Below are 23,991 nucleotides of genomic sequence, written 5' to 3'. Positions count from 1 at the left end.
CACTCTAGTATTCTTGCCTGGGAAATCCCATGGTTAGAGGAGCCTGGCAGGCCATGGGTTCGCAGAGTTGGACACGACTGAGACATTAAATAATGACAACAACAACAAAGTAATGTTTACATTAAGACTGGAGGTGGGGTCTTGTACTATCATTGTTACAAGTGATCTCAAAGATCAAACAGGCTTCTCTTTCAAATTTGCAAAGAAAAGGCCCAGAGAAGCAAAGCAACTCGCTCAAGGTCACACAGCTTGTCAGTGGCAGAACATGACTCCTTGTTCTTTATATAGCATTACCCAGCCTCCACTGAGGCTAACGGCGGGGGGTTCTATGCCAACACGCCTAGACCTAAGGTGACCCAAGCAAGATTTGAAGAAGGTCGACACAGATTCTTACTGCTCCCCTGCACCTATCCCTGCCACCCCTCCTCCACGCACAGCTCCAGTGATCAGTCAATGAATAATTGTGGAAGCAGTTCTGTTGTGGCGAACAAGAGGTGCAGAGACAAAGGCCTGCAGTAGGATTTCCTATCCTCAGATCTTAGGATAGGAAGATCTGAGATCTTCTCAACACTTCCCACTGCAATCGGGGAAGGGGTAAGGGGCAGTCACGAGGCAGCCAGTACCCCCTCCACTCCCCAGCCCCCAGACGGTTTCTCCAGCCAAGTTCTCACGAAGAGGCCCCTCCCTCAGCAGCTCCGCTGTTGCTATGGCAATTAGGTGGGTGGACAGCCCATCCTATCTAGAGGCCACCCAGCCCTCGCGTGGGGAGTTACCATAACAACCCCCCTAGTAATAGAGGGGGTTGGGTCCCACCCCCTTTCCCCCGCAAATAGAGAGGTGGGTGGTTTGATTGGCAGCTGGGCACACGAAAGAGGAGGGAAAAGGAAGGAAAGGCGTCAAAGGAGAGATCAGAAGGAAATGGGGGAGAGAAAGGGCAAAAAACGGAATGGGAAGGAAACGCGTGTGCGCACGCGCGCCAGCTGGTGGGCGCGCTCCGCGGCCGCCTCGGCCGCCGCCCACTTCTTTCACGCCAGGCTTGCGCGGTCCCTCAGTCCTCGCGCGCGCCTTTAGCTCTCTCTCCTGCGCCTGCGCTCAGGTGTCGGCGCCGAGGGGGAGGGGGAACCCGGCGCGCCCGCGTCACGTTCTCTCTTCCACCCTCCCGGTGCGCGGCCACTCCGCGCCTGCGCAGGAGAGGCGGGAGGCTCGGGTTGCAGGCTCTGGGGCGAGAGCTCCTGTCAGTCGGTGGGTCGGTCCTCCCGCCGGCCCTCCCCCTCCCCGTTCTCCGGGGGAGGCGCGGTGGAGCCCGCCCCCAGGATCCCCCGATGGGGGAGAAGCGGCGACGGCGGCAGCGGACTAACCGAGCCGGAGCGTGAGCGGCCCGGGGGCCCCGTTCCCGGTGGAGGCCATGGGCGACCCAGCCCCCGCCCGCAGCCTGGACGACATCGACCTGTCCGCCCTGCGGGTGAGCGCGCCGCCCCCCCCCCCCCCAGCCTCGCCCGGGTTCCCGTCCCCGCCGCTGGAGAGCGGGCGGCCGCACGCCTCGCGCGCTCCCGGGGCGCCGGGTCCCCCGCGGCGACCCCCGCCCCTCTCCCTGGCCCCCGCCCTCCGCTCCCCTTCGCTATCCACGCGCTGCAGATTCTGGGAGCCAGCTCGGTCCCCGCCCTGGGGTGCCCCGCCCCCATTCCTCTCTCCTCCTCTACCTTTACTCAGCTTCCGGACCCCTTCCTCCCAGGTGTTTGCGGGTCACCCTCCGGTTCCCCTGAACCTGCAGTATCTTTACCGTGGTGTCCCGTCCTGGCCCCTGATCCCCTTTGGGGCCTCTTTCCCCCCAGTTGCTCCTCTGTCTTCTTCCCCCGCCTCCTGTTTCCCGGCTCCTCGAATTTTGACTTTGCCACTGCCTCGCCAGCCTCCCCCTCATCACCCTCTCTCCTCCTCGCCCAGCCCTGAATTGCATCTCTTCGCCGGCCGGCACTTCAGCCTCCCCTCTCCGGCCGCACACCTCCTACCGCCGCCGTCACCCGGCTGCTCGGCTCCCGCCCGCCCCGGTGCCTTCGCTCGCGTTTCAGGTGCAGCAGTCCAGCACCAGGCATTTCCGGTCTCAGGGTCCCCCGCATATTACATTACCAACTCTGCAGCAGAGCAGTGGGGCTGGGAGGAAAGTCAAGTGCACCGGGGGAGGAGGGGACGCGTTTCTGGTCTTCAGAAACTCTGGCTTGGGCTGGGAAGAGGATGTTTACAGGTCTGTACACACACAAACACATGCAGCATGTGGTCCTTCGGGTTTGGAAAAGCTTGGGTATTCATGGCTTTGCTGGAAGGCGGGGGAGGCGATGGAGATCTCTCCAGGGAGGGGCTCATTAGAAAAGGGATCAGAGGGGAACAACTGCAGCAGGAATTTCTTGGAAATACCTATTCGTTTTCCCTCCTGGGGCCCTTTCACGTCCTCATTTGGGAGCTTTCAGCAGCATTTACCTGTTTTTCTTCAGCAGGGAGCCCTGGCTTAAGGGACCACTGAGTGATTTCAAGGTGAAGACTCCAGCCTGTCCCCCAGGGGGTGTTTTTGTCCTGTGTCCTTCAGGCTCTCTCAACAGGCCAGGGTGTTTGGGGAGAGCAGGATTTCCCATCTCTGGGTTAGGTGCTCCGGAGGCCCCTATTGAAATGTCTTCTGGCTTTTGAGTTGGCCAGGGAATGTGGCCAGTAGCGGGAAAAGGCGGTCAGCCACACAGGTGCCCCGGATATGACTGGCGGGGAGAGGGGAATTGAAGAGAGCAGAGTCATGTCGTTAATTGGGTTTCTCTAGGTGACACAGTTTTTCTTGCCATTCAGGTCATAATTTGCTTGGTGCAGCGTTGGGCTAGGAGACCTGACTTGGTTCAGATAAGGTGATGAATTGTTGAGGAGGGAGATGGAACATTGAATTTCTCTCTCTCTGTGTATGTGTGTTGGGGGAAGAGGGTCTGAAGGCTTTGGGAGGGAGAGTCTTAATCAGTTTAAACTGTGATTCTCAAAGTCAAGCCAGCTGGGGTATAAGATGGAAATCCAGGCTCCCCTTAGTGTACTATCTATAGGATGAGTCCCCACCTTCCCTTCCCACCTTGGTTGTTGATTAACTCTGGCTGCAGGTTCCTGTTGCTGAGGTGACTTAAATATAATAAAAACAGGTGGGTCCAAACCATGACCTTTGGCTCAAACCTTGTGGGACTCTGCCTGGGCTTCTCTTTTCCTTTAGCCTTTTCTGCTAGTTTGGCCTGAATCCTCGGCCTGGGATTTCCAGCAATTCTGCAGACACCCTCTGACCTTGGATGTGGTATTTCCCTTCTTAACTTCTCTACTTTTGAAGCAGTGTTAGCCTCTTTCCTCAATCATCTCCTGCCCTATTCTCCTCCTTCCCTCCAGAGAGGCCTTTGACCTGCTCCCAGTGCTTATGATCTTTCCTGCCTCAGGCTTTTTAAGAAAGCATCGCTCTTCCCCCACTACCACCCCAGTACTCCAGGGCTTGAGAGGGGCACTTCTTTTGAAATAGGACTGCAGAGGGTCTGCTGGACTTTTCTCAGGGAAGGACTTGTCCCCTCCACCCCACCTCAGAGAGCCACTGTGGAACAGCTGGGCTCAGTCATCTCTTGCTCTGTTCCTGTCTGTCGAGAAATGGCAACCTGGAGAATTAGCAGAAAAGCGTTTCTCTAAACTGGGGAGGGGGATGGGAGAGGAACATATTCAGCATTTATTAGCCAGCCTCACAGAACCCAAGTTGTCTTTCTTCTCTTGTTTCAAGATAAGGCTTAGCTTTCAGATGGTGATAGAGTAATAGGCTGGTATTAGGAAAGATTGAATGGCACTATCTCTTAGCCACGGGTGGGGCGGTGGGTAGACCTGCCACTTTGTGACCACAGGCAAGCTTGCCCTCTTTGAGGCTCCGTCTGTCTTCTGGCCCAGTAGTGTGGGGTTGTGTTCCTAAGTTCAAGTCCCCACTTTCTCACTTATGAGTAACCATGGCCTTTCTCCCCCTTCTTCCCTGGTTGGCTGCAGATTCTGCCAAGATCCTCACCTTCTAATTCTCCATTTGCTCATCTGTATAGTGGTGATGGTACTGAACTCAGAGTTATTGAGGACTGGGTGAAATACTGCATATTAAGTACTTAGTCCAGTCCCTGGCACATCATGACCATATGATTGCCATTATTGTTAATTGTTATCAGATGACAATCAGAGAAGTCTTCTGGCACAAGTGTATCTAAAATAGCACTCCCGCCCCTGCTTCATTTTTATATAAATTTTTATATAGCATCCCTCAGTCTGCTTTGTTTTATTTTGTAGTTTTTATCACCAGCTGACATGTACTTGTCAACCCTGACTAAAATATAAGTTCAGTGAAAGCTATGAATTTGGCTGTTCTGTTCAGCTTTGCATCCCCAGGGCCTGTAACAGTGTTTTGCACGTGGGGGGAACTCAACTGTTGAATAAATGCGTGTCCTAACAAGTGAAAGCTCTTAGCTCTAAGCTCTGCTTAGAGAAAGCATTCAATAAACATCATGCTGGTTAGGCTTTCTCTTGCCTTTTATATACACACAATTAAGAATATATCTTTTCTGAGTTTTTTGGAATGAGACCTCATCTGGTGGTAAACAGAGCTCTGGAAGCCTCCATCTGAGTCTTGAAGTAAAGTTAGGATCTTCCAAGAGAAAAAAAATGGGCCTCTTATTTCAGACCTTCTCTGTGTCCAAGTTTGGTTATATTCCAGAAGAATCTTCTGACTGGGAACTCCTGGCTTCTCCCAGAGCAGAAGTATCAGTGGAAGTGGATGGGACAAGGAGGGAGCAGACCCTGGGCTGACCGCTTTCCTTTTGTGGTGCTCCTCGTGGTTGACCCGCTTCACAAGCCGAGCAGCTTCTCTTTACTGTCCGGCCAGCTGGAAGTTTTAGACTGCGGTGTCCTTGGCACCGTGGAGCTGCGCTGGGTATGTATTGAAATAACACCATGGCGCGCAGGCAGGAGGGACTTGTTGCCGGGCAGTTGTGCTGATGGAGATGTTCTCGCTCTAACAGCCTTGTGTTGTGTCTCTTCTCTGGAGGAGCCTCATTCCCCTTCCTTTTCTGTCTGCGAGGCTGTGGAGCCAATACCACTTGGAGGGCTGGCAGTTCTGGGCATGTGTTTCTAGGCCGCTGAGCAACCGCTGCAGTCTGATGTGCTGGCTGTCCAAATGTTGACGACAGATGCCTCAGGCCAGGGCTGGACAGGCTGACCTCCTGCCGCAGAAGCAGGGGCTTTGAGTAGGGACTTTTTTTCCTAGAGAACTGCAGGTGAGGGTGGGGCTCTTGGGGGAATTAGTGGCACTTAGAGTGAAGTGAAAACTGCTTTGGCCAGAGGATGGAAGGAAGGTGGCAGAGAACTTTGCTAGAAGGAGATGTTCAACCATCTCCCAAGCTAGGAAGGAGACATCGCCACCCTTTGTGCCGCGGGTGGGACAGAGCCCTTGCCCTTTGTGATCCACAGAGGGGAGGGTCTTTGGAGAAGTGAGGTTTTCACAGTTAAGAGAACAGTAAGAGGGTCAGCAAGAGAGCTGGCCTGCCTACCACCACCAGCTTCTCCCAGGAGCTCAGTTAACAATAAAATTCTAATTTCAGATCTGGCCCCCATTCCTTTCCACTCTGAACTGTGTGCCTAAGATGGGACAACAGCGTGGGTCGGTTGAGTGTCCTTGCCCGTCATCCTGGGGACAAGATAGCAGGAAGTGTGCAGCCGCCCTTTACAAGCTTGTACTTTGGCCTTGGTTAATAAATAAGGAATGTGGTGACCTCTCAACCCAGGAACATAAAACAGTTCTGGGACTGCAGAGCATCTCCGGAAGCCGTTTGAGAGTCTGCCCGACTGATCTTTCTGTCTCCATAGTTGTACCAGAGAGAGTTACCTGTAACATACTTTCCTGCATCAGTCAGTCACCAAGCATTGTTGGTCTACTATATTGAGAATCAGGTTCTAGATACTACAGGAAGGATGTAATAATGTGTTGATACCATTCTAAGCCATTTAATCAGAGCTCTGGGAGCTTCCATCTAAGCAATGCCTTTGCAGGCTGAGGCTCCCCACCAGCCCTCTCACACACATCCCCTACCCCCTGCAATTTTTAAACTGTTTCTGCCTTCATCTTAGAACCCTCAGGGTCAGGAAGTTTTTGCTAACTCTGATTGCTGTGACTCATAGTCATTTTCTGTTTTCTGTCTGTAGTGGTCAGTCATCTTGAAATCTGATATCAAGTCTTTCCCCCTCCTCCAGCACTCACTTTACACCCACGACTCCCTCAGTTTTCTCTTCAGTAGGCTGAAGAAATAGAACAGAAAGCGATCAAGTTAATAAGTCTCAAAGCATTTCTCAAATGCCCACAGAATATAGGAAGATACAAAAATATGACTTGGGAGAAGCCCACGTTCATTCTTTCTCTCTCTCTCGTTCTCCCTGGCCTTTTCCTTCTAACCAGCCAGTCCTTGACTTCAGTCTGGGATTCTTCCATCTATGGGACACTCCCCAAGAGGGTAATTGAAAAGATGCTTGAGGTTTTTTGTTTTTAATATGGGTAGGAGATGGTAGAGGGAGGAGAGAATAAAGGGATGAAATTATGGTGACCAGGAAGCCCCTGGAGATTTTGCCCAGTGACCAGACAGCCAAGGATGTACTTGCTAAAGGTGGGTAGGATTTCCTATTCTCCTTGAGAAAAGAACTAGAACTAGGCACAGAGGATACAATGACACACAGGATACACGTGGTTTTCCTACAGTCTAGTAGTGGGGAGAGACATTCATAAAGCAATCATATGTATATTTCTCTATATATAATTACATATACAGAAAATTGCAAGCCATGATAAGGACTGTAGCAGAAAACATTAGCAATCCATGGGAGTGCATAACAAGAACTGTTTTTACTTTTTACAAGACAGAAATATTTGGTTGGTTGGTTGAGAGACAAATCACCTGTCAGAAAACCAAGCTGACAGTGCCACAGAAAGCGTAGCTAGAGGTGAGCCAGCAGGTAGAATGTGGTGATGACCCGAACTGGGAGACCCTGGAACGGGGCTGTTCTTAGGGTGGGGCTTTAGGTCAACAGTTAACCAAGGGATAGGGGCTTAAGGATGGGGTGAAGACTCCAGGCTTCATTTCCAAAAGGATTTCTTCTGATATTCCTATGAGAGAGGAAAAAAAAGTTTGTCTCTTTCAAAGGGTAAGGGTTCGTATGTGGAAAGAGCATATGACTTGTTTTTATTTATTGGGGGGGAGGTCTCTGAGTGCTGGGTATGTGTGGATTCACATGTCACTCTGCCGAGGGTGAGTGAATGTGCTTGTTGTCTTAAGTGGGTGTATGAGGAAGAGGGTGTACCACTAGATGTTTTATATCAGGGGTGCCCAACCTCAGGGATCTACTGCTTGATGATCTAATATGGACCTGATGTAATAATAGTAGAAATAAAGCGCTCAATAAATGTAATGCACTTGAATCATCCTGAAACCATCCCCCACTCACCAGTCCTTGGGAAAATTGTCTGCCACAAAACTGGTCCCTCATTCCAAAAAGGTTGGGGACTGCTGTTTTGTATCATATTTATGTATGTAAGGTACACAACATGTTTTGATAGACATAGGCATAGTGAAATGATAACTGCAGTCAAGCTAATTAACATTTTCATCTCCTTACACCTGTGTGTGTGTGTGTGTGTGTGAGTGAGAGAGACTTGATATCATTGGCCCCAAGTAGTGGTAGGGTTGGAAGGTAGGTAAATCTCGCAGGAATAAGCATGAGCAGGTCCAGCCTTGGAGTTAGCTTCCGTGGTCAGTGGGATTCTGCCTAACGCTAGGTGGATGCTGTGTGTATAAACAGGTCTCTCTCAATTTACACTGCACAAATCAAGGATGAGTGGGGGAAGTGTTACCAATTTTGCACAGAGAACCACAGTCTTGGGTTTCTTGGAGAAGCCAGACTCCAGGAGCGGCTGAAATGTCAGGAGGGTGGGGCAGGCTGCCAGAAGTGTGTGGTGGCCCAGCGCGTGGTGTGGAGAGAGGGATGGGTGGAAGACAGGGACTCTCTGCCTGCAGCAAGAGGAATGCTGCAGATTGGCAAGCCGAGAAGACCTTGGACTGAGGAGGGAAGTGTGTGTCCTCACAGTGGGAGAGCCTTTGCAGCCAAGGGTGACGGGTGAGGCTTCTGTAGTCACAGCCAGGAACTGCCCCCCTCAGAGCCTGTGATTAAGTCTGTGCCTGTGGTGGTGAATCTGCTCTGCCTTTCGGAGGGGAAGGGCCTCTTGAAAGGAGGCCCATGGCACTGGGTCTTCTGAGGGAAAAGGAGAATCTTCTCCCACCTTCTTCCGCCAAAACCATCCCAGGACAGGATCTGAAGGGCTGGGCTTGTGGAGTTGCTCCTAGACCACAGACTTGGAGGAATTTTCTTTCAGCAGTGGTCTCTGCAGGGACACTGAGGATCAGTAGGGCTGAGTGAGGAAGTTTCCACCTCCTTCCAGTCACCTCAGTGTCCACTTTCCCCACGAAACCTCCCCTGACTGTGCCAGCCGTCACTGGTCACTTTCTCACGGACCTTGTAATTTAGCATATGAATATGTATCACCCCTACGAAATCATATTTCATGGTCTTGTTTTCCCTTTCACTTCCTTGACTGCAGGAACCATAATCCACACTTCCTGTTGAGCCTCACGGTGCATACAGAGTACACAGCAGGGTTCAGTACTTACGCCCTCGATAAGCCATCAGGAGCTCAGCATTCTCGTCACTTTCCCACCAGAGTGCCTCGTGTGTGCTGGGCACTGTGTGACCCAAAACAGCACAGGTCCTGACAGTACTTCTCAACCCCGGGGGCACTGCCCTTCTGGGGGTGTTCGGAAATGTTGGGGAGGGAGGTTTCATTGTCTGTCTGTCTCAGAAGCACTAACACCCTTAAATATTAATATGTGGGGATCAGGGCTGTGAACCACCCGGCGATGACCGGAGAGCACACTGAAGAATTATTTTCCCACCCACCTTACCAATAGGGCCTCTTGTGAACCTGTGAGGGATGTGGGAAAGGTCAGGGGAAGGACTGCACAAGTTCCTCCCATGAAGTCAGAAGTCGGTCCTAAGCTCCCTCTTTTCCTTCTTTGCGGGCGGAGAGAGGAATGTAGGCTGTAAACTACTCGTGCGCATGGCACGAAGCTCTTCTCACAGCTCGGATCTGTCTGCCAGTACACCTCTGTAGGTAAAATGGGCCAGCTCCAAAGCCAGACTGCAAGGAAGATGATTTTCATGTTCTTTCTTCACCGCCCACCCACTCTCTCTTTCAAGGCACATTTGTAAGAGGGTGGCTGAAAAGCATGTCATACTTGGTCTTCAGTTCTGAGCAGCTCAGAAAAGAGTCTTCAAGAAAAGTTTCAGACAGACTTTATCTTGTAATAACCTGTAATGGAAAATAATCTAAAAAATATACATATATATATATAATTGAATCAATCTGCTGCTGTAAGCCAGAAATTGACACAGTTTTGTAACTCGACTCTACTTCTATTGAAACAGAACAGTTGGACATGGGGTGCCCTAAAATCTGAGCGGCGGGGAGGCGAGAGGAGGAGGTAGGTGTGAGGTCCCACTGTGAGAGAGGAGGCTGGTGCAGTGGTCTCTTCTCTCCAGTCTTTGCATCCTAAGGTTGGCCCCGTGAAGCCAGAGGTGTGCTGAGGGAGTGTCGTTGCTCAGTCTGCAGGAGAGGGAAGAAGACCACTTGCCTAGTGTCTCCTTTGGAGAAGGACAGAGCTCTGGGGGTGAGTGAGTGGCTGGGAGCAGAGTGGCTGGTGGGGATGCGTGAATGTCACAGGGCCAGCATCACTTCTTGCTATCCATATTCGACTCGAGGGAGCAAGACTGGATGGGCTCTTGGTCTAGTCTAGCTAAGGTTTGGAGAAGTTGGGGAGAGTCCCTCTCACCTTCACAATGTCCTTCTTCACCATGGAAACTACCTTCAATCCCAGACAGCAGGGTTGGGGAGGACAGGCAACATGTGGTTCAGAAGTTGGCCAGTCCCTGTATCCATTCATACCTCTAGGAAGCCCTCTTTTTCTCTCTTTCTTCAGTTGGGAATGAAAACTGCTCTGATACAAGTCATTTATATTTTAATGTGGCTTCATTTCAGAAGGGGTTCTAGAGTGGAATAGGAAAAATAATGAATACTTGCTATGCAGAGCATAGTTCCCTCCTTGTATAATCTCGTTATTCTTCACAGTAACCCTTTGAAGTGGAATATTTTCCTCATTTTTCAAGATGAAGAGACCAAGGCTTACAGAACTTAGAAATTAAATGACGTGCCTGAGGACCGCCAGTAAGCAGCAGGTCACAGAGTCGGGCTCAGGTCTGACTCCACGCAGAACCCGAGCCCGTGCGCCCCTGCGCTGCTGGAGGCCTGTGCCCAGGTGGCAGGCGTCTCTGGGGCGTGTTGAGGGGAGGGCGCCCCGCCGCTGACATTCTGGACTGTGTGCCTCGAGCAATACTGTTTTCCGCTTGCTTTAATCATGGACGTGTGGCCTGTGGGAAACAGGCTTTGTGGGTTCACTCGGGACAAGATAACACTGTCCATAAAATGTCTGTGGTGAAGAATTGTATTAGGAAATTTTGAAACATGGCCTGTTTCATGGTTTGGAGGCAGCCTGTAAGAGCAGTGGTCACCGCCTCTAAGAGGTCACCGTTTATATCTGTGCCTTGGCAGTGGAGAAGTTTTAATCACATGGGAGCATTTTTTGAGAGGAGAGGATGACTCTACTTACTTATTTATTTAGTAAATGACTTAAAATATTTTTTTTAATATTTGTTTGGCTGCAGCGGATCTGAGTTGTGGCGCTTGGGATCTCTGTTGCGTCATGTGGGATCTTTTGTTGCTCACATGGACTGTAGTGGTGGAACAGGGACTTAATTGCTCCGCATGTGTGGGATCTTAGTTTCCCGACCAGGCGTCGAACATGTGTCCCCTGCATTGGCAGGCAGATGGTTAACCACTGGACCACCAGGGAAGTAAAAAAAAAAAAAAATTTGTCTTTTTTTTAAATAGCAAATGACCTTAGCCTGAGCCATTGGAACTGCTGGTGGGTTGGTGTTGATGGGCACATGCTGAGAATGCAAAGATCCAGGGGCCTGTGCCCAGAAATGGTGATTTCTGGATGTCAGGCTGCCGGGCAGCATTCCCTGATGATGGGAGCGTAAAGGGTGTGCAAGAATTCAGATTTGCTCTGGAGGAAAGAGCATTAATGATTCAGAAGAAGCCCTGTTCTTCAGAGGAAGGAGAAAAAGACTGGCTCATCCCCCCCCCCTTCAAATTTTTTTTTAATTGTAGTTATTAATAAATATACACAACATAAAATTGACCATCTTAGCCGTTTTTAAGTGCACAGTTTGGTGACATCAAGTACATTCTTGTTGTTGTGCAACCGTCACTGCCGTTCCCCTCCAGGACGTTTTCATCTTCCCCAACTGAAACCCTGTCCCCATGAAACACCAACTCCCTGCCCCCAGCCTCTGGCAGCCACTCATCTGTGTCTCCTCCCTTTGTGTGTGTGCAGAGCTAAGCAGAGGGCTGACATGGCAGATACTTACTATTTGTCGAGTCAGGTGAGGTGACCTGTTTCAGAAGTCTGTGTGTCATCGGCCAACCCGGGACACTCCCCTCCCTCCTGGCTCCAGCACAAGGCAGTAGGCCTCCGAGGGGGGTTTTCAGTGAAATGGCCACATGGAATCACACAAGATTCAGGCAACGGAAAGAGAAGTTGAGGGTTTCTTTTCCGTATTCAGCTCCTTTTGCCATCTCCCAGCTAGGCTTTGCTTTCTGGTTCTGTTGTACTTATATGCGTCATCTTGTTTACTCTCAGCCCTTACTTCTTCTCATCCTGGGGGTGTGGTGGGTAGCTATAGAGGAAGATGGGAAGAAGATCATGCAGGGGATGAAGCTAATAAAATGAAACAGCTTATCTCTGTGTGTGAGGGGTTCCTGTGTTAACACAGAGGGCTTCTCCCTGGAAGTAGAAGAAGACTATCCTTAGATGATTACATTGTCCCCAGAGGAGGGTCTCTGTCTTTCTGAGTTAGTTTCCCCTTTCCCAAGGGGTGGCCAGTAGTGTAACTCTGGCTGGCAACTTGTTTGACAAACATGTATTCATGTATCATTAAGAGCAGAAAGCTCATATACAAGTGACATCAAGTAGAAGGAGGTAGTTGTTTAGTATCAGGCAGTCTGAGCTCAGGAGCTTCTTTCCTGTGGAATGACAGGCCACAGCAAAGGCCTAGATTTTCACGGGGAGGAAGGAATGGTTAGCTGTTAAAGCTGTCATGGGGAAATCGAGGGCAGCCTTTGAGGCCCCTCTGATGTCACCTTCCTGGGTTTCCAGGCCTGCAGAATTTGGAGCCTGGTCAGGCTGTATTCCTCTGTGGTGTCCACACCCCTGGACAGACCCAAAGCATGACCTAGAATTGCGTTGGGTTTCTTAGAATACAGGTGACCAGTTCCGAGGCCTGCCTAGCCTCCTCCCTTTGTTCACACCATTTATAGTTTTTTCATCGACTGTCGTGGGGAAGGAAGTAAAAAGGAAGAAGAGGCAGGCTTGGCACTCAAGTCACCCAGGAAGAGAGGAAGGCAGGGGAGCCTTGTGTGGTGGAGAGGCCTGTCTTACAGGTCCAGATCCAGGCCACAGGGGCCTCTAGTTGGAGGTTCGGCGGGCAACTTAGGGTCCCCTGTTCAGGGATGTTTTCCTGGATCACCCACCCTGGTGTTAGGTCTCAAAGTCTGAGGACTCATGGTCTTCTCTGTTTCCTACGCACAACCTTACAGGAGGCTCCACGTATTCACCATCACCTTCCAGCGTCTGCCCCGTGGCCCTCCTCACCACTGCCCCTCTTACTCTAATCTAAAGCCTGTTTCTTTCTTAGATTGTGTCAACTATAAATGGATTGATGGTTTTTCCTGGGCTGAGCCTGGTTCACTCACCCCTGTGCTCACGGTGTGAATGGAGGAACACTCCACTCCTCACTCATGGGAACACGGCCTTCCCTAGGTATTACCCTGCTGTCTGGCATTGTGCCTGCTTGGATATGGTTGTTATCACCACCACCGATAAAAGCATGGAGTGGTTTAAGTGTCCATGTTTAAAGCAGAGCCTCCCCGGACCATCTGACATTTTTAAAGGTGCCAGCAGCAGGCCAGGGTCCCAGAGCTGGTTAGACCTGAACTCAGAGACTCCTACTGCTCTGCTGCAGTGCCCAGGCCCCAGCAGAAATGGAGGGCTCCCGTGTGTTTGGTCAGCCTGGAGTTCAGGGTGCGTTCTGTGCAGATGAGGTGTATGTCACAAGTCAATGATTAATGTCCCCACTGCTGCCCACATCCCCCACCCCATCTTTGTCACCTGCCCAGATGGGGCAGGAGTGACGTCTCCAGAGAGCTCCCCGGTGGAGGCCTGCTGATCCAGGGCTGTCGCAGTTGAGGCAACGTGATACGTGGAGCCGGTGTGGAATCAGGAGCCCAGAGACCTGGTTCCTGTTTCAATTCCTCTCGCTTACAGGATGAATGTCGTCTCTCTGGGACTTGGGTTTCCTCACTTAGGAAAACAAGGAGATAAGAACAGTGGCTCTTAATCAGAGGCTCGCTCAGAGTCACCTGGGTAGCTGCTTTAACCTACGTTTTACCCAGACCCTGCCCCGACGCCCCAGGTGATTCAGTCCTCCCAGGGCAGGGCCCTGGCATGTGTGTTTTCCCAGGTGAGCAGATTCCCTTTGAGAACCACTGGACCAGATAATCCTTAAGGCCCCTCAGACCCAAGAGGCCCCTCCCTCCTTCTGTCCTCTCTACATTGCTAAAAATCTTTGAGCACCAAATTGGGGTGTGGACGCAGGGCGGGGCATCCAGGAAGGATACCAAAGAAAGGGAAGGTTCAGCAAAAGGTCTGAAGGACCGTTTGAAGTAAGAACATCAGTGTGGGTGCGCTCCTTGTTGTTCAGTTGCTCAGTAGCATCCAACTCTTGGCAGCCCCATGGACTGCAGCACACCAGGCTTCCCTGTCCTTGTCCACCTTCCAGAGTTTGCTCAAACTTGTGTCCGTTGAGTCGGTGATGCCATGCAACCATCCCGTCCTCTGTCGTTCCCTTCCCTTCCTTAGGCTCCCCTGAGTCGGTTGGAGCCAAGGCAAGAGCAGGCAGACCTGGTGAGGACTGACCTGGGAAGACAGGACATCTTTACTTGTTCTTTGGAGATAGGGAGGGAGCTGGATATCAGGGCCTTTCCCATCCTCATAGGTGTTGGAGAGGGATTTGAATCCAAAGTCCAGTTCTGTCACTTACTGTGTGACCTCTGGAAAGGTCATAATTACCCCCATGCCCCGTTTTTGCCATTTGTCAAAGACCCACCTAGCAGGGCTGCTTTGAGGGTTAAACAGAAGTGTATAAGTACTTGGCCTGGTAACTGCTCGTTAGATAGGTGGTAGCTGCATGATTTCTCCTATGAAAGTCCCCAGAAAGGATGTCTCCTGGGGTTCTGTTAACATTCCTCTTTTCCTTCCCATTTTGTTTGGGGAAAGAGAAAGCCACCCAGTGTCTTGAGTTCAGTCTTAATGGCTGTGGGTGAGTGAGTCACTCAGCCCCCAGGTGTGGGTCTGGCTTTCCCTTCTCTACCCTAGAGCATTCTACCCTTTTCCACTGGAAAAAAGAGCAACTTCAAAATCTAATGTCTGAACTTGAAACTCTTGTTTGTCCTGCCCCCTGAGTCAGGAATTCCAGCCCCACGTGCTCTTGTGTGTAGAAGCTGTGGGCTTAGCTGGGGGTGGGGGTAGACCTGCACCTCACCCTCGGGACATTCTGATGGGGATACACGGCTTCTTTCAGATGTGAGAGACAGGACTTTACACAAAAATGTGTAAAGTGCTTTATGGAAAGGCTACTTGGATCCTTGATGGGCCTGCCTGGAGACTTAAGGCTCTTTCTCCTTCAGCGCCTTGGGCCTTCCCCACCTCTGACCTTCGCTGAGTTAACTCTGACTTGTCTTTTTGGTCTCAGACTAAATATCATTTCCCCATCAGCCCTTTACTGCCCCAGCCCCTTTCATAACCTCCCTTTAATCTTTCAAAAAATACTCTGTGTGCTTTTTAAAAATTTATGCGTTTATTAATTTATATTATTTTTGACTATGCTGGGTCTTCGTGGCTGCGAGTACGCTTTTGTCTAGGTGTGGTGAGCGGGGACTACTCTCTAGTTGCGGCGTGCGGGCTTTTCATTGTGGTGAATTCTCTTGTTACAGAGCTCGGGCTCTAGGGCGCACAGGCTTCAGTAGTTGTGGTTTGAGGGTTCGAGAGCACAGGCTAAGTAATGTGGTGCCTTGGCTTAGTTGCCCCACAGCATGTGGGGTCTTCCCCTACCAGGGAACGGACCAGTGTCCGCTGCATTGCAAGGCGGATTTTTAACTGCTGGACCACCAGGGAAGCCCTCTACTTGTTCTTACTGCCTATCGCAGTTCAGTTTGTGTAGTTGTGTAATTGTGTCTTTAATGTTTGCTTCCTGTAAGCTCCACAAAGGAAGGGTCTGTTTCTGTTTTTTTCATTGCCACATTCTGGTCTTTGCCAGGCACTCGACATTTGTTGAATGACTGCACGAACTGGTCACAGGGCCCTAAAGTTGGCAGGAATGTAGCCAGGGAAGCTTTCTCAGGAAAAAAGAGGAGAGGTGGGCCTGGTGAATAGTTGGATGAGCATGTTTGCTCCATCTTGCTGGTCAGGAAATTCCTCCCTCTGTCTCACCTATATACCCCTTGGGCTGTAATTTATTCTGAGTTGGTCCTTGGTGGGGCCAGAGAATTTCTGGTCTCCACCCTTTGGAGAGTAACCCTTTCTAAGTCTGATTCAGACAGTCCTTCCTCCCCCTCCCTGTGGTCCCCACCCTCCACCTGCTCTTCTCTCAACTGACTCAGCCTGGCGCCCTCTACCCTTCCTTCCAGGGTGTCTTCTTGTAGTCCCTGTCTGTCATAGCCTTCCTCCCTATGTCCTCTCTGATGGCATCTGGCCGGGTCTCCCATCTGGAAGTAGAAGCCACCCAGGAGTCAGACAAGACCTAGGCTTTCTTGGTCACAGACCCTCCCCAGCCTCTTGCCTGGTGTTCGTGGACACCTGACTCCCACAGGAGCCGGTTGGCAACGAAGTCTAATGGTTTGTTTGTGCTAGAATGGAAAACTAGCAGCGAGAAGCCTTATTATTATCCAGCCCCTGATTATTGTTGTCGTCCTGCGTCAGCTTGGTGTCTGCCAGCCTGAATGGGCTTGATGTCTGCCCCCCTCCTGCCTCCTTGCTTCCAAGCTCTGCCCTTTCTCTCCTGTTGTCTGCTTGCCAGGGACCCCACCCCGGCCCCCTGTGCCTTTCACCCCTGCCTCCAAGGCCGTAGTCCTTTTTTTCCTCCCTTCTCTCTCGCCTGCCCTCCTCACAATTCTGCTTTTTTGTCTAGTCTCTTTTCTCCCAAGCTGCCATTCTTCACTCTAAATCCCAGGAAAATCACCTTCTGACAGAGTTTTTCCTTGGCTCTATGGGAGGCAAGTATCTTCATAATGACTCTGCAAATTTGTAGCACTTTGTGGGTATCAAAATATTTGTACATCCATAAACCCTTGTGAGATGGGGTTGGGTTGGTAAGGAAAAGAGGCTCTGCAAGCTTAAGTGATTTGCTGATTTGCCTTCATGATATGAAAGAATCAGAACCAGTGCCCAGGCCTTCTGATTCTCTGAAGTCTAAACCATTCCCTGTCATTCTGTCTTACTAGCCTTCTGGTTGCCTTTCTGCTTCAGCTAAGAAAACATGTCCCCGAGTCATCTGCTCCTACTTTGGAACCTTCCTTTAAGTTGTCTAAGATGTGACCTTCCTCTGCCCTTCACCTAACCCAGCCTCTGTCCCCTTCTTTCTCCTTTCCAGAAAGCTCGGCTCTCTTCCCTGTTCTTCCCTGTTCTCTATTCTTGCTTCTTACAGCCTTTGGGTCCTTGTTAATTTCCCTTTGATTTTAGCCCGCTCTATAGGAGTTCCTGCTGTAGGAAACTCCGCTTTCTAGTAATATACGTTTACCCAGCATATAAATTATGGGGCGCTGATTCACATAACAAAAGAGGATTCACTTTCAGTAGCTACCCTCATTCGTTGTTTTTAAGTGACTATTTGTGGATTATTTTGGAAAAAATGGAGATTAAACCCAAAGCTAGTGTTAGAAACCATAGCACTAGGGAAAGGGGATGTTTTATCTAGATAGCACCTACTTTCTTCTGTTTTTATATCCATTCAACAGAAAGGTACTGAATGTGCCCTTGGGCTTCTCTGGTGGTTCAGTCAGTAAAGGATCTTTTGCAATGCAGGAGACCTGGGTTGACCCCTAAAGAAGGAAATGGCAACCCACACCAATATTCCTGCCTGAAAAATCCCATGGACAGAGGAGCATAGCAGGCTGTATAGTCCATGGGGTCGCAAAGAGTCAGACACAACTGAGTGACTAACACTTTGACCTCTTAAGACTTTGTCTTGCAGAGGACAAACAATTAAAGAATCAGTCACAAAAATGAAATTGGTGCCATGAAAGGGGCTATGAAAGAGTGCTGTGGGAGCAGGACCACAGTCAGGGAAACTTCCTGGAGGAGATGAGGTCTGTGTTGAAATCTGGAAGGATGTGCACAGGGCATCGAGGTAAAAGGGAGGGGAGAGATGGAGTTAGAAGAGTGGACAGCATGTGCCGAGACCCAGAGGTGAAAAGGGGTGTGGTGTATTAGAAGAACCAAGAACCCTTGCCTTGTCCTTCTCCCCGCTAACCCCCCTCCGCCACAGGATGGGAATGGGTGGGGCTCCAGATAAACCATCCTTTGGATCATCAGCTGTAAGGCAGTCAGGTCTGAGCCTAAGGAAGAGTCTCTCTGGCCCACAGAAGGCCAGTGGAATCCAGGGGACAGAGCTCTGGGGCACGTGTGCCATGGGAGGCCTCCTTGGATTGGCCATCAGAAGACGAACCAGGCTCCACTTTGAAAACACAACGTCTTGAAACCTTGGTTTCCTCATCTGTGAGGTGGGGTAATAATTCCTGCCTGGCTTCCCTCCAGGTCAGAGGCACAAATGAGATAATGACTGTGGAAACACCTTGTAAATTTTGAAGAGCTGGGTGGCTGGATGACGGCAGCAGAGACAGCAGCTGGGAGGTGATGAAGTTGATGCTGTTGGCCACAGACAGAGACAGTCTCTGTGCTCATTATGGCAGAGCCAGGATCAAACTCTGATAGCTTGTAATGTTTTATTCGCAAAGGCTTTAAAAACTTGAGGCTTGGGAAGTGAATATTAGAGAAATAAAGGGAAGACACCACCCTCAGGTGCCTGGAAGACTTTGCAAGACCTTCCAGCTCTGAGCAGGGGGATGGCTAGAATGACCTCTCTTCTGAGACTGGGAGTTGTCACCCCAGGCCTGTAGTTCTCTGTTTTCCTTTAGCTGCTAGAGCCAGGCGGACTCTCAGAAGCAAGCTGTTTATCTTGTAGGTTTTTTTGGTTTATTTTTAAATTTCTGACTGTGACGGTATTTATTTTTTCCTTTTCCCTTTCCCCACTTCTCCAGCTCAGCATCAGAAAGAGACCATCTGTCCCCGGCCTTGCCTGCGGCCATTTTAGAACCAGCACCAGGCTGCTGCTTGAATTCTGGTCCCCTCTCCTCCCCCCCTCCCTCCCGCACTGCCTGTCTCTCCTCTGGCCACCGCACGGGTCAGCTGCCTGCCTCCTGTGGGGCCCTCCATCCAGGAAAACCCTCTGGTCTGGATAAAGCCCCCAGCCCAAGGCGTCCAGGCAGCCAGGTCCGTGGAGAACCTGGGCGCTGAGGCATGGAGGGCATGGCTCCCAGCCTGGCGCGGGCAGGGCCCCTGTCCGCTCTGACTGGTTTCTGATCAGGATGGTGTTTGTGTTTATGTGTGTGTCGGGTCTGGACTTGCTTCTGCCTCTTCGTGTATCTGTGTGTGTGTGTGTGTATTCATAGTCGTGTGTGTCCTCCTGGCTTAGAGACCCAGAAAGAGTGACTTAAAAACTACCCTCTGCCAGCACATAAACCTCCTTCCTGGTTTCTCTCCTGCCCCTCCACTCCAGGGCACACTTGGTTCCCTCCCCTCCTGTACTCCTTTTCCATAAAAATACTTCAAAGCTGCCGATAAGCAGAGGGTGAGTACTTCACGGTGTGGAACCAGAATAAAAGGATGCACTTCAGTTCCGCAGTGTGGGGTAGGCCTATCCACGGCAGAGTGGAGCGTCAGCTTCAGAGAGGAATGAAGACTAGGATGGGAGTTTTCTGAAGGCCTTCTGGTTTATTACTGGACGTTGTGGGCGACGGGGAGTTGAGGAGGGTTTTAACCTTCCTTTCGAGCTCTCTCCTCTCCAGTTTGTTGGCTCTGTGAGGAGGTGCCTTGACGGTCCCCCCCCCGCCGACTCCGGCCGACTTCCTTTCTCCCACGGGACTGTCTGTCTGTCTCATGCTTTGGCCTTGGGCCCACTTTCCACACTGAGCCCTTGGTGTAGGAATGGGGGTAACACAACATACTCCCTGGGTTATTGGCGGGTGGGGGGCAGGATGAGACTGACTCAGGCCTCAGAGGGCCTCCTCCTGTTGACACAGGCAGGCGTCTGGACCTGCTGGGTCCTTGGGGCTGTCTGCTGTCTGTACTTGGGGACGAAGGAAGAGGGAACCTGGGGAAACTTCCTGCCACTTCCCTACCCCCACCGCAGCCCACACATCCACTCCCATTCGCCTCCTCTTACACCCATCCTTTCCCCAAACACACACCCTCCTGTATCTCTTCTCATAGGGGAACACACACACACATCCTTTAGTTGCTTACAGCTAACTGAAGGACATCTCAGTGTCCACTCTCCCCCAGGACAGCCCCCCAAGCCCCTGCCAGCACCAACTGTGCCTGCATCCCTGTGGGCCTCGAGCTGCCGGGGAAACCTGTCTGACCCCCACCCCCACTCCTGGCCCCTTCCCAGTGGCGGCTCCAATAGCAGGGGCTTAGGGTTAGTGATCTGGTTGGTCGTGGGACGAGGGACAGGGTTTGAAGCTGCATTTGCACGGCAGTCAGTGGTTTGGGGCTTGGATGGTTGGCATGTAGGGGTGGCTTCAAGGCCTTGGTGAGCTGCTAGGAGACTGAAGGCCCCCTCCTCCAGGCTGTGCCTCGGTGCCAGCCCTGCCTGTGCCCCCCTCTTCCTTTTCCTGAGGCCCTGCTGGGTCACAGGAAGAGCTCAGGAAAACAGGCCTATTGTTTTCTTCGGGGAGGGAGGGTGGGAGGCCCACTCAGCCCAGCCTAGTCTCAGCACAACATAAACAGAGGCTCCACAGGCCCTGGCAGCCCTGCTCTTCCAGGCGAGAGGGTGGTTTGGCCACAGCCTCCATCACGCCAGCTCTCGTCGGTCCCCTCTGTGGACCGCAAGTTCCCATTCTCCTTCCTGAGTGGCCCTGCGGTTCTTTTCCCCGGCCTTCATCCCCATCACGGGTTCTCTGGGCCTCTGTGGAGTCCTGGTATGCTTGGCGACAGGGGGAGGTGGGGCCGAGGCCCACACTTGTCCTCCTGTCCCCCAGCCCGGGGGCAACCCCGCCTCCTGGCACTGCTCCCCCGTGGAGGGGTGGCTGGGATGGCACCTCGCCTAGGTTAGGGAGGCACAGCAGTTGCAGCAGGAGGACCTGCCAGGGCATATCCCAGTGAATAATCACAGCAGGACCTGAAGTGCAGGAGAGACCGGACCTTCCCTGGTGTCTTTCCCAAGGATTCTCAGCCCTCCCCAAACTTCAGAGTTCTGGTTCTTTCTGCCATTCCAGCAGCTTCCTAGAATCTCCTGGAATTCTCCTAGAATCTCCTGGAAGGGACAGACCCTTCCAGCTCTGAAAATTCTATCTGATTTGTGGGTCAGCAAAAAAGTGGGGGTCAGACTTGCCATTCCTACCTGCTTCTCTGGCAGTTGCCTCACAAGCAGCCTTACCTCTGAGATTTCAGCATGTGTAACTCTTCTCAGCGTGTTAATTCTCCGTGCTGGCGTCTTGATTTATAAGCTCCCTGAAGGTACAGCCAAGGTTTAAGAAGGCACTCTTTGGCAGGCAATTTAAAAAGATCCCGCAAATATTGATGCTAACAGTTTGCATTTATTAAAGTACTTCAGAAACCTCTGTCCCCCTCGGGGGATTTCATCTCCATGCAAAGCAGACACCACACACATGACTCCCCGCTTGGAGGTGGGTGATCTTGAAGCAACAGCACAGGGAGGCATGTGGTCAGAGTAGCACCCAGGCCAGGGTTCAACCTGCCAGCTCTCGGCCACTTCAGGAAATGTTGACCCCAAACCTGAGGGGCTGGCCTGCTTTTACCTTTCTGTCACCCGCCCTTCATCCTGGATTCCCCTGTGACTCCAGACCTCTCCCGTGGATTTCTGGGCACCTGCACGCCAACTGTGAGGGAGCAGTTGGGGCGCTCCTTCTCTCCTCCTGTGTCTTGGAGCCGAGCCTCACGGCTCCTTCATCCTTGAGCTTCAGTTCTTGCTGCCTGCCACCCCATCCCAGCCAGGCCTCAAACATGGATGCATAAACTCTTCTGCGTTTTCTCTTGGGAAATAGTCACCGCCTTCATTTTTCAGCAAACGATTCCTTGGTTTTCAGAGAAGAGGAGAATGCCAGTCAGTGCTGGTCCCCAGGCCTCAGAATAACTGCCTTGCTATTTGTGAAGAGCTCTGTCACCGTCTTCCCCTTGTCCTTTCTCCAGATATGAGCTGGGGCCGAGAGTGAGGTCGGTCCAGGAGCCCCTTGAGGATCAGCAGAGCAAGGGAGAAAGCTCCCAAGACAGTTTGTGCCCAGTTCTCTCCTGACCAGTCCCAGCAGTGAGCAGAGCCCCCAATGAAGGTACAGGTAGGCACCTTGGGAAGGATCAGGGCCCTGTGCCCAGTCCTCATTTAGCTAACTTTTATTGAGCACACAGCCTGAAGCAGAAGGCAGTGCCTTCAGGAAGTCTTGGGCTACAGCTGGGCAGACGGACACACTGGAAATCATGAGAGGGGAACTGAAGACAGAGGAGTCTAAGGGAGGGCCCACTCCTGCTGCCCCCTTGCCTACCCCAGGGGTCTCCTCTCTATCCATCCAGCTTGGTGCCTCTTCCCTCCCCCCAGCCCCTCCAGCTCTTTATCTTCCACTTCTTCCAGAAAGCTCTCCTCAACCAAACCCACCTCCTCCTTGCTGTGCTGGCATTTAAAAGTTAAATCAACAAGCATCTGAGCATCTCACGGGTACTTAGAAACACACCTGGTGCTGTGATAAAAACAGGAATCGGCGCCAGCTGATTCGTGCGAGGGCAGTGTCCTGCGTGAGCAGCATGTCACTGCGTGAGTGCACGTGTGGGTCGGGATGAAAGGTGCGTGTGGAGCGCCATCCCTTGAATCGCACCTGGAGGCACATCTCCCTGGAGAGTCACCGCAGATAACATCACTGCTGTCTCTTCGTACCCGAACGCATACTGTAAATCACAGATGACATCATACGGCGTGAAGCCCAGTGCCGCGTAATGTCTCCCTGGCAGGTTTTGAGCTGGATGAGGGAGTCTGTCACGTGTCTTACAGCCCCACTCTTCAGTAACTGATCCGAACACTTTTGCTGCCTTCCACAACCTCTCCACCCACTGAAGACCTGGTGGCTCAAACAGTAAAGAGTTTTCCTGCAATGCAGGAGACCCACGTTCAGTCCCTGGATCAGGAAGATCCCCTGGAGAAGGGAATGGCAACCCCCTCCAGTGTTCTTGTCTGGAGAATTCCATGGATAGAGGAATCTGGCGGGCTACAGTCCGTGGGGTCACAAAGAGTTGGACTTGACTGAGAAACTGACTTGCACTTTCACTTTCAGGAAATGCTTAGTAGCATAAACCCTTGTGAGTGAAAGTAGCCACAGACTATTATTCCACATGCTCACGATTCAACAAAAGTGATTTTGCGTATGACACAGACAGCTGCCCAGGTAATATAATAGAACATTTGGGCACCCATATCTGTGCAAGTCTGTAGAGCTCTCATACCAGGTGACAACCGGGTACCACCTGAGGATGGTTCCTGCCCTGAAAGAGCATCTCTTCTACTTTGGGAGATGAGACATAATCATGCGAAAAGTTAAATAATGAGGTTGTGGTCCAGCTTGTTTAGTTGCAAGGAAGCTCTCAAGTGAGGCTGAATACAAGAAGTTGCAGCAGAGACTCTGGAGCCAGGCTATGTGCATTCACATGCTGGTGCTGCCACTTCGTTAGCCATTTGACTTTGGGCAAGTTATTTACCTTCACCAAGCCTCTATTTTCTCATGTGTAAAGTGAGAATCACAATAGTATCAGTGTAGTGGAGTTTTGTGGGATTAAATTAATTGGTAGTACTGCTATCATGTGGATTTTGATTTACTTGAAGGTTCCGAATCTCACTGCAGTCTGAGCACATGAACAGCGTGCGGCACAGCCAGTTCCTTGGAGCTGGAACTGCAGGGTGATTCTGAGTTGTGGTAAAACCAGGCACAGTGAGCACCAGTCTGTCCCCTGTCCCCCGACTTCCCTCTGCCTCCACTCTGTTCTGTTCTCAGCCGGCCTCTCTGCTCACAACAACCTCTGCCACCCTGACTCTCCAGGTACCTTCCTGGTGTCTTCCCTCTGCGTTTTAGTTGGAATGGCCAAGAGGGAAATTTGCCCTCATTCATCTTTTCTCTTGGTTTCAGACTGGCTACCCTTGGATCAGGAGCCCATCTTTTGGACTCATGAGCTATGATTGGGGTAACAAAGGAACCACATGGTTGAAAACAGGGTCCCTTAGGCAACAGGAACATTGATCAAGGCAAAGCAGGCCTGGAAGTCGAATTTTGAGGGCAGACCTGGGCTCTGCTGCTGCCTGGCTATGTGTAAGCCTGGACATGTTATTAAATTGCTCTAGTATTCCTTCCCTGTAAAATAAATA

The 23,991-nt window shown here is 51.3% G+C and overlaps 1 protein-coding gene and 1 long non-coding RNA gene across 7 annotated transcripts in view; one reads left to right on the top strand and one right to left on the bottom strand.

Annotated features, from left to right (window-relative positions):
* Positions 1-1,159: 1,159 nt before the first annotated feature.
* The window catches only part of MINK1 (misshapen like kinase 1), a 46,512-nt gene continuing 23,680 nt past the window's right edge, over positions 1,160-23,991 (top strand). For all 6 annotated transcript variants that reach the window (XM_061143252.1, XM_061143251.1, XM_061143250.1 and 3 more), the window contains exon 1: positions 1,160-1,462. In XM_061143252.1, coding sequence (XP_060999235.1) covers positions 1,406-1,462 — 57 coding nt within the window. In that variant the 5' untranslated portion in view covers positions 1,160-1,405. The remainder of the gene's footprint in view (positions 1,463-23,991) is intronic.
* Positions 6,305-11,782, bottom strand: LOC133055955 (uncharacterized). Its single transcript, XR_009692715.1, has 3 exons — positions 11,608-11,782; positions 9,024-9,430; positions 6,305-7,174 (listed from the first exon to the last, which is right to left on the bottom strand). It is a non-coding gene; the product is annotated as an uncharacterized LOC133055955 (long non-coding RNA).

This window comes from Dama dama, chromosome 5 (genome assembly GCF_033118175.1).
Source record: "Dama dama isolate Ldn47 chromosome 5, ASM3311817v1, whole genome shotgun sequence".
NCBI lineage: Eukaryota > Metazoa > Chordata > Mammalia > Artiodactyla > Cervidae > Dama > Dama dama.
Note: the sequence above shows the minus strand (reverse complement) of the source record. Positions and strands in the feature narration are given on the sequence as shown.